Genomic DNA, 12,280 nt, shown 5'->3' with positions numbered 1-12,280 from the left:
TGGGGAACGGGTGGGAGAAAGGCGGCTGTTGGCTCGTTACGGTTGCAACCGAATGCATACCCCTTTTTTCATCGATGTATGCGTGACTTTGCATCCATCCCCTTATTTCTTTTCTTTTTCTTTTTTTGCCCTTTTGCCTGTCTACCTACCTTCTTTGGGCTGTGGAGGCGTGGACGGCTTTTCTGACCGTTTGCAGGGGAGCTGAAGGAGATGCAGGTCCGGATGGGGATACAGAGGCCGACGTGCTGGAAGGGGGCAGCAAAGGGGGCCAAGACTTGGAGGCTCAAGGGCTTGGAGAGAGGCGTTCCGTTCTACTGCGCGAGACCTGATCTGACAATGACATGGTGCTGTACATAGTAAGGTACGGACTACATTGTGTCCTGACAGTCCAGTCATTGCACAGCGTCGGTGGATGTGCGGATCATGGATGCGATGCAATGCAAGGCTGAGATGATAACGACGACGACTCCTCCGTACGACGGGACGGCAATGAGATGTGATGCGAGGGTAGCGAGAGGGAAAAGCCGAAGGGGCCCTGCTCGTTGGGAAATGATTGGTGGCTCCCCCGGTGGGCGAGTCTATGTGAGGCAGACGTCGACATTGGCTGATGCTATCCCGCGTCTTTCGATTGTGAAAGAGAGCATGCCCTCTTTGTCTCCAACGTCTCCATTCAGCACGGTTACATTTGACAGCTTTCTCCACGAAGAACTGCACAACAAACCCTTGGAAGATGATGGGGACCTCGGCCGAGTTCGTGTGATGGAGCGTCCGAGAGTCAAGTCAACCCAAAAATCAAATCAAACGAAACATTGAGCAAGACAGCAGACTGTGTGGGCATCACTCAGAAAAGTCGTGTCATTATTCGGGGTGGGCGGGAAAGGAATTAAAAAAAAAGTTTCCTTGTTCCTGCAATGTCGTGCAGATGGGTGGATGGGACCTCGCTGCTCGGCTTCTCCATCACCGTTGAACAGGTCCACCACAGTCGAGTTACTCTTTTGAGCCATCGTGATAGATAGAGTCGAACGACGAAAAGATGAAGATGAAACAGATGTCGACTGGGGTATTCCGAAGATGGGGAGGGGGAAAACGACTGGGAGTTCTAAATGAGTGGAGGGCGGGTGCAGCCTGCATGGCGCGTTCTGCAGGTACAGGCTCGGCCAAGTACGGTTGCGACGCTGCTCTCGATGCTGTATCCGTAGACTACGGATATAGAGTACGAATATGGCTTGGCGATTCGAAACCTGTCAATCTGCGTGTGCCACTCTCCCGCGTCTATAGCGCCAAGTGCTTGTCGTCCGACGTCTGCTGGATGACTGATCAGATTCTTGATATATCCATTACCACCATGCCATCCCGCCCACGGTCAGCCCGGCCAATCTTCGTGTTGCGGGGGCCACAAACCACCAGCAGAATCGGAGATGGGGGCGCGGGAAGAACAACAGACGAACGGAAGACAATAGACCCAGGGGTCCCATCCTACGCGGCTGACCTGACTTTGAGATGTCTTGAACCCCACAATGCAATGCAGTGTATAATTCCTCCAGTGTTGAGCTGCCTCTCCCCATGTGGACTGCTCAACCTGCGACGCCAGAACCCCAGTCCACCTAGCTCTGTTCAGAGAGCAAAGCGAAATGAGCAGACACACCAGGGGAAGCACACCGCCAAGCATACCTGCCACCCATTGCCCTCTTGACCTTGACCTTTCCAGGCTTCAGCCACTCCTAGAGCTTCCTTACGACGGAAGACGGAGGAAATCGTAGATCTGCAAGTCGGTGAGCGACACGAAGCGAGAGGCACTGTATGGAGATCCCATGGTTTCCCCCCTGGTCCCCTAATCCCCCTGTCGTGCCTGGGTTCGTCCGCCCGAGGTCCTCTTAGCCTTCCTCACTGTGTGGGCTCCTCTGGATGGATACACAGTAAGCTCTGTCTCTCTCTTCTTCCTTGTCGCTCTTGTTCTTTTCACTCCCCACACGGGCGCAAGGATAGGGGACTCATGTATCTGCGGTAACGACGTTTTGACGGCTGATGGAAAAAGAAATGGCGAGGAAATCGGGGGGCACGACAAGGGGAAGCTGATTTTTTTTTTTTCCCTTCCTTTCTTTGGGGGCAGGCAATGAACGACGACATGGGAGGGGTGTGCTGAGTGGATAGACTGTCCTTCGTACTGAGCATGGAGCGGGAAGAAACGCAAGTGGTAGTGTAAACGCGTCGGAAATGTGATCCGTTGACGTTTACATTCAAGCTCGAGAAAGGCTCTGCAGAATTGCAGTGCAGACCGCTCATGTTGGGGGCCCCCATTTCTAGTTGCTGGGTACCGGATAGAGGCTCGTCGCAATCGGTGTAAGCCCGTTGGCTGAAGCCTCACCGAGAACCAATATTCGAGTCTCCTCTCTCTTCCCCAGAGATGTTGAAACTCCCACCCTCACATTCCGCACACAGACAAAGGACGCAAGGGGCGCATACGGGATACACGCGCACATACAATCGCCGCTAGAGATGCACAACACCCGCAGGCAAGGCTCACTGACTCTGGGTTGCCCAGTGCTGAGATGACGGGATGCCAAACGAAACGAACACGGTCCGTGTTTGGTTCTTGACTCGGGTTTGGGTTCCTGGGTCCTCTTCGACCTTGAACTCTGACTAAGGATTTGTCCTCTGTACGACCAGAGAGCAAACGCGACAACGAAGTAGACAGATCACCGTGAAATTCCCCATGATGAAGAGAGGGTCGAGTTCCACATGGTCAGGTCAAAGCGCGAGAGAATTACAGCTTCGCCTTGCCTTGCCTTGCGCGGTACACAGAGAGATCAACAGCCGCGACATCCCGACGACGATGATATGACAAGTCAGGGTCTTTTGGAGGGGTGAGGGTTCTCTCGCCTTGCATCGCACGGCAAAGTACGCCATCACACTCGGACTCATGAACATCGCAATGTTAAAGAATCGCGGGGAGGCGGCGGTGAAGAATGGTGGCAATGGCACGGAGGACGGGATCAACGGAGCCACACCACACCCAAAAGCCACACTAGGCTGGGATCACGAGCGATGGATATCTGCCATCCCCCAGGGTTTCCGAATGGAACCTCATTTCACAGCTCCCACTGGTGTTGAGAACGTGAAGCTTGGACCGAGAGAGAGAGAGGCAAACGAACACCCCCCAGCTCCGCCCGCGGATCGGAATCTACCTCGCACGACGCCAAGACGCGTTCGTAATCTCCAGACGGCGAAGATGAGTGCCTTCGTCCCGAGGCTTCCCATCACTTGGTGAACGGTGAGGCTCTTTTTTTTCTGGTTTGCGCCGCTAGAGTTCGTAACAATATATTCTATCGTCGACTAGCTAAAAAGTCTAGCAGGCTTCTAGCCTAATTCACCCTCCACGAGAAATTGCGGCGAAACGGCCCGTGGACACTTTTTTCAGACGAGTTAGCCTCACGGTGGTTCAATCTGCAGGATTCCTCTTTGGGAATCGCGTGATCGAAGGGTGCAGTGTTTCTTGCGGTGCTCGTTCTCCCGGGAAGCCCCCAGCACCAAAGGCTGATATAATCTGATTAGCTCGAACAAGGGACCAGTGTTGGTGATTTTGATTCTTGCTGCTTCAGATTGATTGCATAGATAGGATGTGGGGTTGGCCCGAAGCTAGGATTCAGGAATAGGATTTCCTGCGGCCCTAGTTAAATTTGCGGGCAAACCGAGGGGGGGGGGGAGGCCAAGAACTTTCAATCAAGACTCGTGTGGTTCTGCTTGGCGACGCTTCTTCTTGTTTGAGTTTGTTTGAGTTTCGCTGCTTCTTCTTCTTCAATCATGTTGCAATTGACTTTTTTGGTTCAGGAAGCGCCGGAAATGGCAAGATGGAAAGACTCTTTTAGATACATCTATATGTATATTATCGCGAGCCTCGGCGCGGCTGGAGTCTTTGTCTGCCCAAATTTGCGAAGCCGAAGACTCGAGTCGTGAATCTTCCACCTCGGGCGGCGGGGGGTGTAAGTGCGCGAGTAGGTAACCTATCTACAGAGTAAAGTGTTTATGTAATCCAACGAGGAACAAGCGCAGCGTCGTATCTGCAGATTGCAAATCTTCTAAAGAAAGATCGCCAAACTGTTTGAGATACATTTCGAAAGCTTAAACTCCGCGTGACTCTGTTCGGTGTCGCCTATCAAAACGTCAGTCACCAAAACACACACCCCTTCCCTTCCATGGGTGATGGCATCATCATAAATCGCCCAACGTTGCTCGTTCGCCCATCCCCGCGTCCGTCCCGCTCGCATAATGAACGCAAACGGAAGACACGGTCAATTTAGTCACTGGTTGGTCTCGATTCTATTTTGGTGACGCCAGCCTCCCAGGGAATGCCCGCTCGAAAGCCAGAAACCCGTGGAGGCCGGAGCTGCTCTGCGATTGATTAAACGAAAAGATGGTAAACGAATTTCCCTTGGGCCGGAGTCTATTCTTCCCAGCTGGGATCGTCCTTGGTAGTTGTCACAGTGCTCACGAACTCAACCGTCATCCCAGAAGCAACAATTAAAAAGACAACAGGCAAGTCCCCGGATTCACTACTTTAGCGGTAGTTTGCTCGCGACGTGACAATGGTAATGGTGATGAACCAAGAAAGCCGCGCTAAGAAAAAGCCACCGTCGCACAAACGTGCAGGTAAAGTTGCGAACTTCAAGATTTGCCAGATTAGCGGAGGAGAGGGGTGTGCTTCGTGAACCATCAGGCGTCAGGAGGGGCCGATCATCACCATCTCCGGGGGCTTGCGTGACCAGCCTCCCGGCAACGGCAACGGCACAGGCAAATTCAGAACAGTAGGTATCCGTCAAGTCGTCGTCCGGGCCGGTGGTCGGTGTTCCGTCTGTTTGCAACCCATTCGGTATGGTCAGGTTTCTTCGGTCCGGTTTTCCTGTCCAACGTCATCAATTTCTTTTGTTCGCAACGGGATCTGCAAGACATCATCACAGGAAGGGTCTTTTTTGTCCGAAAAGGGCAATAAAAAGAATGCTGACGTTGAGTTAGGCCAATGACGATTTGAAGTTACACAACGTCCTGCAGACTTACACCCCACGAACAAGCAGCACCGGTAGACGAGAAAGAGCCCTGGGGTGGGTGTAAGAGCAACCCAAGCCTCACGTCACGTCCGGCGCCGTAGCCGAACCGGTAGCTTCGTATAGAGTGCGCGGTTCCAAGTAATTGATTTAGATTCAGTGTTGTTCTGCTCAACTTCAAACAAAGGCGCGTGTTGGCATATGCCCCATAGCTGCCCAGTGAATCGTGACCTTAGGTAATCCCATGCACTTACAATGCCAAACTAAGCGCCGTCTGTCTGCAATAGACTACTGTTTGTAAACACTATCTTGCCCCGGGATTACTTACACGTGTAAAGACTCAAGGACGCGGAACCTGGGAGCAACTAGACGCAGCCAAAAGACAGTGCAGGAATGTGTAAAGTGGTCTGTGGATAAACCATCTCAGCCGCAAGTTCGTCAACCTACACCAATACCAAGGTTCTTGAAGTTTCACCTTTTTTTTGCCACGATGTTCCCAGAGTTCAGCCCACATGGCCCCGACGGTCGGGAAGCCTAGAACTCGGCCGGCCGCCGTACCGCACCGCTCCAACCCGCCCCTCCCACTTTCAGGCTCCGACGCATTCATTGTGCGGGTTTCTGTCAAGAAAGGTAATATAGCTTTAGCACCGGCGTGTTATATGCTTACAAGTGTTACCAGGATGATTGTGGCTGAGGGCAAACGTACACACGTCTTCAGCTCTTCAGCTCTTCAGCTTAGGTAATGCATCCTGGGTTCAACTGCCCTCGCGCACGCGGGTATTAGGTAAGCTCCGATATAGTGGGAATCTCGACGGTTTGAAAGCATGCGAGACCCTGCCATGTTGCGTTCGACAGCGCATACTTCAGCATTATCGCGTACGGTGCTCCATCGCCCACGCACCCGGCGTTTGGAGGTTACATTGGAACGGATGAGAACGAAGGCTGTCGAACCCGTCGTGCCCCATTCTCCGCCGCCGCCGTCTGCGTTACACTCGAGGTTACTTTACACGTACCACGCTTACACACGCGCTTGCACGCCTTGCGCCGGGAATCGGGGGATCGGGTGGGAAACTGTCATACGGGACCACGGTACGGAGTTCGTGCTCAGCTCGTGCCATCACCGCTTCTCTCGCGATCCAAAAGGCGGTTCCGTGACTTTGCGGCGCTAGAAGTTGGAACCGGACACCCGGATGGATGGGCGCAGCGAGTGCGTGTGACGAGCTACCTTACCTTAAGACGAAAGAGAACGATTGCCGAAATATGCCACTTTTAGTACTGCGACGGTGCAGACCTGTCTCGATCGCGAGAACGCAACCTCGAAATTCCCGGGAGATGACGATAAATTTCGGTCAACCAGGGAAACGGTGAACCCTTTTCCCCCATAATCTCTCCTCTTCAGCAATGAGTCTTTGGGCTGCAATTCGAATCAATGATGCCGTGGAGCAGCAAATCGAAGGGCGTCTTCAGGCCGCACGCATCTTGAAGGCATTCGTACCCAAAATTCCCCCAACGCCAAATCAACGGACCAATCACAGCACCCGAAGCAAAAAGCAGGATTTCCTTCAGCGGCCGATCCACCCACCCCACGTGCGCGCACCTGATATCTGCCTTACCACGAACCCTCCCGACGACGAGCCACCATTTTGAGAAAGTTTACTTGATGACGCCGGGTATTCTATATCGCAGTGACATATGATAGTACCCAATGGTTAACTTCTCGGACTATGACGCTCTATTCGACGTTTCAAAGAAACCATGCGTCATGGGCTGGAGAAAGACAGGCAATGTCGTCAAAAGACACTTCCTCACAGTGGGAGAAAAAAACACAGCCAAGGTACGAATACAGACAAAAAAAAAATCATCCAATGATTCAAAATCGATAGGACCAGGGGGGCTGCATCTGCAAGAAGTGCAACGGCAACACACTGCACTCTGCAGCAAAGCGGAGAATGCGACAGGGCGCCTGGCGCGGATAATGGCGGTGGGCGATGGACGGCTGACGGTGGGATAGTGGGGTCCTTTCTTTTTTTCTTCGTCCTTCCCGTCCACGACTGTCCTCTTTTCTCCCGGTCTCTATCTCTCTTGTGGATGCTCTGAAGCATTCTGGTGTAGTGTACTGTGCAGGTGTGGATCATGAGGCGGTCGACGACAACGACAACGTGTTTCTTAACAATCTTTTCTGTCTTTTAAGGAGAGACTGCATTGCGATGCCGGGGTCGTGATTCCTCTTTCGTCTCTCTCGTCCGCAGCCCCCAGAAGCGAGAGAGGGAATAAAACGCCATGTAGCAAAAGAGAGGAAGAAAGAAAAAAGGCACAACGTTGCTGCATGGACTCCACGTTGCAATTGACGTACCGCCGCCCTTCAGCCACGCCGCACCCTGTTACCATTGACCAGATTCGATCGTCAAAGTTGATTGGAGAACTACTCGCAGGCGTGGCAGGTAATAAGGTACGAACGGGAAAAGAAATCAAACTTCTTCTGCTTCCTCCCACATACCATATTCGCCAAGGCTTTCCTCTTCAATGTGGGGGGATATTTCTACGAATTCCGCCCCGTGGACCTGATGATGGAGATAGAGAGAGAGGGAGAGAGGGACGGGACCAGGGTGTCTGGTGTACGCAGTATGCCTAGATGCCCCTACTTTGTGTGGAAGAGGCGAAAAAACGTGTAGGTACCTTTTTAAACCTCAGAAAAGCAGCCTCACGAAAAAATGTGGCTATTTTAGAACTCACATCCTAGTCGGGGGGAAACCTCCAACCCCCAATCAGCAGCAGCAGCCGCATCATCACCACGACATCTCCAAGAAACCGGTTCCCAAGCAAGCTACAACCTACAACTGCGCAGGGCTATGTAGATGGTCGAAAAGATGGCACGCCCAATCTATCGATTCTCAACTCAAAACTCTCGCAACTATTCCCAGCACAGACTTTCCTCCTCCCCCCTCCTTCGCCACCGTCATCGTGGCTGCCGAATAGACGTAACCGACCTATACTAACCTACCCCCTACCTTATCCCATTGACATGCTTTTTCTCTCCAGCCGCATCGCGACAGACCATCTATCTGCCGCAAACAAACGCGCAGTCGAGGTGCGGGGTTCGGCCAGGTAGTGTAGTGTATTTGGCGCGCGTGTTAGACATACATCACGCACCACACATACATCACCCACATATAGGACTAGGCGTTGACAGTATTGCTTGCGCAAGGCAAGGGGGGGGAACAGGCAAGAGAGGCTTCACCACCTTACCACTCGTTACCTATACCTAGCCTACGCCTGCCGACGCTCATACGTAGACTTGCCCCCGATTGAGGGGGAACACCAAAAAAAGAAAAGAAACTTTCAACGCAGGGACCACGAGTTGTCTGAGACTGCGGCGCCGGATAGATCATGAGGGGTCGTCATGAATCGATGAAGTAAGTGGGATGGAGGGGGTAGGATAGCATTGAGCTCCCTTGCGCATAGGTCCCGATACAGCGTCGCAGCAAAGACCGTCGCCGGTCCTCTCTTTTCGTTGCGGTCGTTATCGTTTCTGGTTTTGTGATGTTTTTCCGCCCCATTTCGGCATTCAAGCATGTTGTTACCAACCGTTGTCATCGGGGTCGTCCGGAGTACCCTGGGCGGCGCATTCCAGACGCATTTTCCCATTCCGCTCTGGCTTCAGACATTTCGTCCACAACAGTGACAGTGATAGTGACAACACCGGCCGTTCCCAAAGAAAGCTCAGACCAATGCCAGCGACTGCGAATGCGAATGTGTTAAGAAAAAAGAAAAAAAAAGTTGCGGCACCAATCGCAAACCTGCTGCTGGCCAACACCCCCAAAACCCAAAAAGAGGCCGAAACCGAAGCTTGGGGAGCCGGTTCGTCAGATGCCACCGCGGGGGACCGAGCTGCGACGCAGACGGACACTGCTGCGGCTATGATCTCCCCAAGACTTACTCCGTACGGACCCCAAAAAATTCATACAAGCGGCGCAAACAATCACATCACGAGAGTAGCAATGGTTACACGAAATAAGTTTTGAACAAATAGGACATTGTTGTTTGGTATCATTGATTGGTTGTCTACTAGCCCGCGCCACCCCCGAAGCCTCGCGGAAGGGGGTGTGGCCGATTCGGCTGCCCGGTTGTAAAAGGCCATCGCTCTCTGGCGTGCCTATTCCCGTCCCATTTTTGGTACATTGCCAGTGACCATACACTTTTGTTGTATGTTCTTGCGGCTTTTGGTTCCTCTCCCTCCACCACTGTTCCTTTACACATTACTTCGACCCCCATTTGTACACGCAAAGAAATTCTTTCCGTCGTTATTGAAAAAAAAGAGAAGATTGCCCTGCGCCAATTGAAGAAAGGAGTGTTGGCCGAGCCCCAAGTCCGTAACCCGAAGGTCAATGTGAAACGCCGTGATCCAGTTCCGGTCCCCGTTCGTGCGCCGTGCATGCAAAGCAAATGGTCCCGACCCGAATGCAAAAAAAGTAATGGAAGCAAAGTGCCCTGCCGTTGTGTGTCGAATGTGTCTTTTGTGTTTGGTTTTTTAGTTTTTTTCTTTTGGTGTGTGACCGGCGACTAGCCAATCTTGATGCTCTTCCTGCGGTTGGTGAAGCCGCTGAGGATTCGGCTCCGGGTGTTGCCCGCCGGTGAGCTAGGTGATTGTACTTGAGCGACGGGGGTGGATGGGGTCGGGGGCTGGTTCTGCGCGTTCTTCTTGGCCGCACGCATGATATCGTGGTAGCTGACTGCGGACCAAGGCGCCTTTTGCTCGGGCTCTTCCCTAATGTCTGCGTGGGCCGACAAGGGGAGGTGTCCCAGTGATGGCGAGGACAGGCGGTCGCGAGACGAGTTGTTGGCAGCGAGGTCTCTCAGCTGAGGACGGCTGCGCTTGCGGACAATGCTGAGGGTCCTCTTGAATAGTTGAGAAGTGGGAGTCTTGGGTCTCTCGAGCTTCTCAGGCTCCGCTTGCTGCTCCTCGGCCCGCTCGTCAAATGGCTTGCTGGCGTAGGGGTCGATGCTGAGGAAGGAAGGCTTCTCCTTGGGCAGCATGCTGCTCGTGATCATCATGCTGCTTGACCTGGGCGGGTGGAAGACGGGAGAGAAGGAGGCGCCGCTGGTGGAGGAGGTGGACATCCTGCGCAGTGAGGGTGCTGTTGATGAGATAACCAAGCGACTCGGGGGCCTGCTGGACTCCATGGACTCGGGCGAGGCGGATCTTCTTGTTGAGGGGAGGTCGATGATGGAGGGCTTTCCGGCGAAGACGACAGACACGACGCGGGCAGTGTCCTCTTGGCTCTTTCTGCGGACGGGGGAGTCGGCGGACTCTGCGCTCTCGGACTCGTAATCGTAGTCTGAAAACTCGTCGGCGGAGGAGGAAGCCTCCTCTTCGGAAGAGAGGTAGACTTCTTGGGGTGCTGCTTGGGCGGGTTGGTTTGTGATGATCTTGAGGGCCATGCCGTCGAGGAGTCTGGAAGCTCGCAATGAGCTCTTGGCTGGTAGTGCTGGTGCTGTTTGTGTGGGTTGGGCCTTCTTGGGGGAAGGACCCGTCATCTCTTCGTAGTAGTCTCCGTACATCTTTGCGTTCTCGTTCTCGTTCGGGGCGTCGTCGTTTTGGACGGATGGTCGTGGTGCGTTGGGAAGCGAGTCTCTATAAGAGGTCCTTTGTGACTGATCCTTCTTGTCTGTCATGGTGGAGGTAACACGGTCCTCTCGGCTGGAATGTACCGACTCCCTTGCGGGCATAGTCTGGCCGGCCAGAGACATGGTTGGCGGTGACGTGAAGTTCGCGATCTCCCTCGAGGAAATCTGAGACTGGGCGGTTTCAGTCGACTCTCCAAGTGCAGAGTGCAGCTGGTCTACAGCAAATAGTGGCAGCTGACTAGCAGGTAGGTTGGTGTAAGTGTCCAGGCCGGTGGTATGGGCTTGGAGTTGAGAAGATGTTCAGAGGGAGGAGTAATGCAGAGTTACTCGTTTGGTGAAGCAAAAGAGAGAGCAAGAAGCACCTAGGGGTGTGAGGTGGGAGGGCAGAGGAGGATATATCTATGGCCGGGTCGGTCAGGCACACTTGGACGGGTTGGGGACGGGATGGGATATGTTCTGTTCGGGTGGACTCACATAAAGGGACGGGGGGTACGAAGTAGGGTACGAAGTACAAAGTATCGGGGGCTCCAAATAGGTAGCCGGGGGGAGGGGTGTGGGATAGGTACGACTCCGTGGAGAGAGAGAGAGAAGTGAAGATTGAGAGAGACAGACAGAAAGAGAGCACAGATGGCACTGCAAGGCGCCAGATAGACAAGAGACAGACACCAAGATGCTCCTGCACTTCCACTTGCACTCTGCACTTGCACCCAAGTCCATGTCCACCAAGTCCCATGTCCTGATCCTGGGCTGCCCCCCCAGTGACCCCCTAGTCCCGATCCCGGTCAGGTCCTCATCCTGAACGGGGTCCACTTGGGTACGGGGACCCAGTGCTCTCGGGGGCAGTTGACACAGTACAATGTACCGGGGGGCTTTTGTGGCAGCAGCGCCAGCGAGAGAAAGCGAGGCAGGGGCTGGGAGGTCAAGTCCCCGCTAGTCCCTGTCGCTCCTTCCTTTGGCTGTCCACTCTGCAAGATGAAGTACGTACCTCCCATACTCCGTACCTCGAGAGAATCGACACCTTACGAGCCTCGCAACCTTAGCTAAGGCACTCCAAAGTCTCGAGTACGGATGCCATCAACCAAAGCCAGAGTGCTCAGTCACTCGTATCATTGTGGCTCAATCAATGGCTGTGAGTCTGTCATGTACACACAGATGTCCGTACTGCTCACCCTAATTACCTGCCTAGCTCTCCGTCAATCTCTCTCAACCTGTCCGTGGGGCGTCCGCACCAAACCTTACATCGAGCGTACAATCACGGCTATGCTCTCTCCCACCACACGACGATGGTGGCATGGAGGACGGAGTAACGACTAACGGGTTACGGAGCACCTCCTACGGATAGACGCCTTTCTCACCCACTCCCTTTCCACGCCCATCCGCGAAATGCTTCGTACCCCCTACACCACCAATCCTCTTCCTTACGCCAAACACCACACACCAGCACCAGCACCAGGCACACCCACCACCACCACCACCACAACCACCACACTTTGCATCACAGACGCTACCCACACGGGCCACACCTGGCACATCTCCTACGCCGTGCCCCTTCATCATTGACTGCACAATCTACGGCCCCACACTCTAATTCGCCCTTCAGGTCAGGACCACGCTGT

At 53.7% G+C, this 12,280-nt stretch overlaps 2 protein-coding genes across 2 annotated transcripts; one reads left to right on the top strand and one right to left on the bottom strand.

The window, feature by feature from the left end:
• Positions 1-6,763: 6,763 nt before the first annotated feature.
• On the top strand, positions 6,764-7,136 carry HER10_EVM0005318 (uncharacterized protein; the record flags this gene model as incomplete). The annotated part of the gene is made up of 2 exons (XM_035474939.1): positions 6,764-6,873; positions 6,923-7,136. The coding sequence occupies 2 exons, from the start codon at positions 6,764-6,766 to the stop codon at positions 7,134-7,136; spliced, it is 324 nt and encodes a 107-aa protein (XP_035332607.1).
• A 1,942-nt stretch (positions 7,137-9,078) lies between these two features.
• HER10_EVM0006513 (uncharacterized protein) lies at positions 9,079-11,220 on the bottom strand. The gene has a single exon (XM_035476096.1). The coding sequence runs from the start codon at positions 10,785-10,787 to the stop codon at positions 9,600-9,602; it is 1,188 nt and encodes a 395-aa protein (XP_035332774.1). The 5' UTR covers positions 10,788-11,220; the 3' UTR covers positions 9,079-9,599.
• Between the last annotated feature and the right edge of the window lie 1,060 nt (positions 11,221-12,280).

This window comes from Colletotrichum scovillei (assembly GCF_011075155.1).
Source record: "Colletotrichum scovillei strain TJNH1 chromosome Unknown Contig00006, whole genome shotgun sequence".
Lineage (NCBI taxonomy): Eukaryota > Fungi > Ascomycota > Sordariomycetes > Glomerellales > Glomerellaceae > Colletotrichum > Colletotrichum scovillei.
The sequence above is the reverse complement of the archived record's forward strand: the minus strand, read 5'-3'. Positions and strand labels throughout refer to the sequence as shown.

Bases quoted from the DNA above. Each gene is read 5' to 3' on its own strand.
- HER10_EVM0006513 (XM_035476096.1), bottom strand. From the start codon at position 10,787: ATGTCTCTGGCCGGCCAGACTATGCCCGCAAGGGAGTCGGTACATTCC.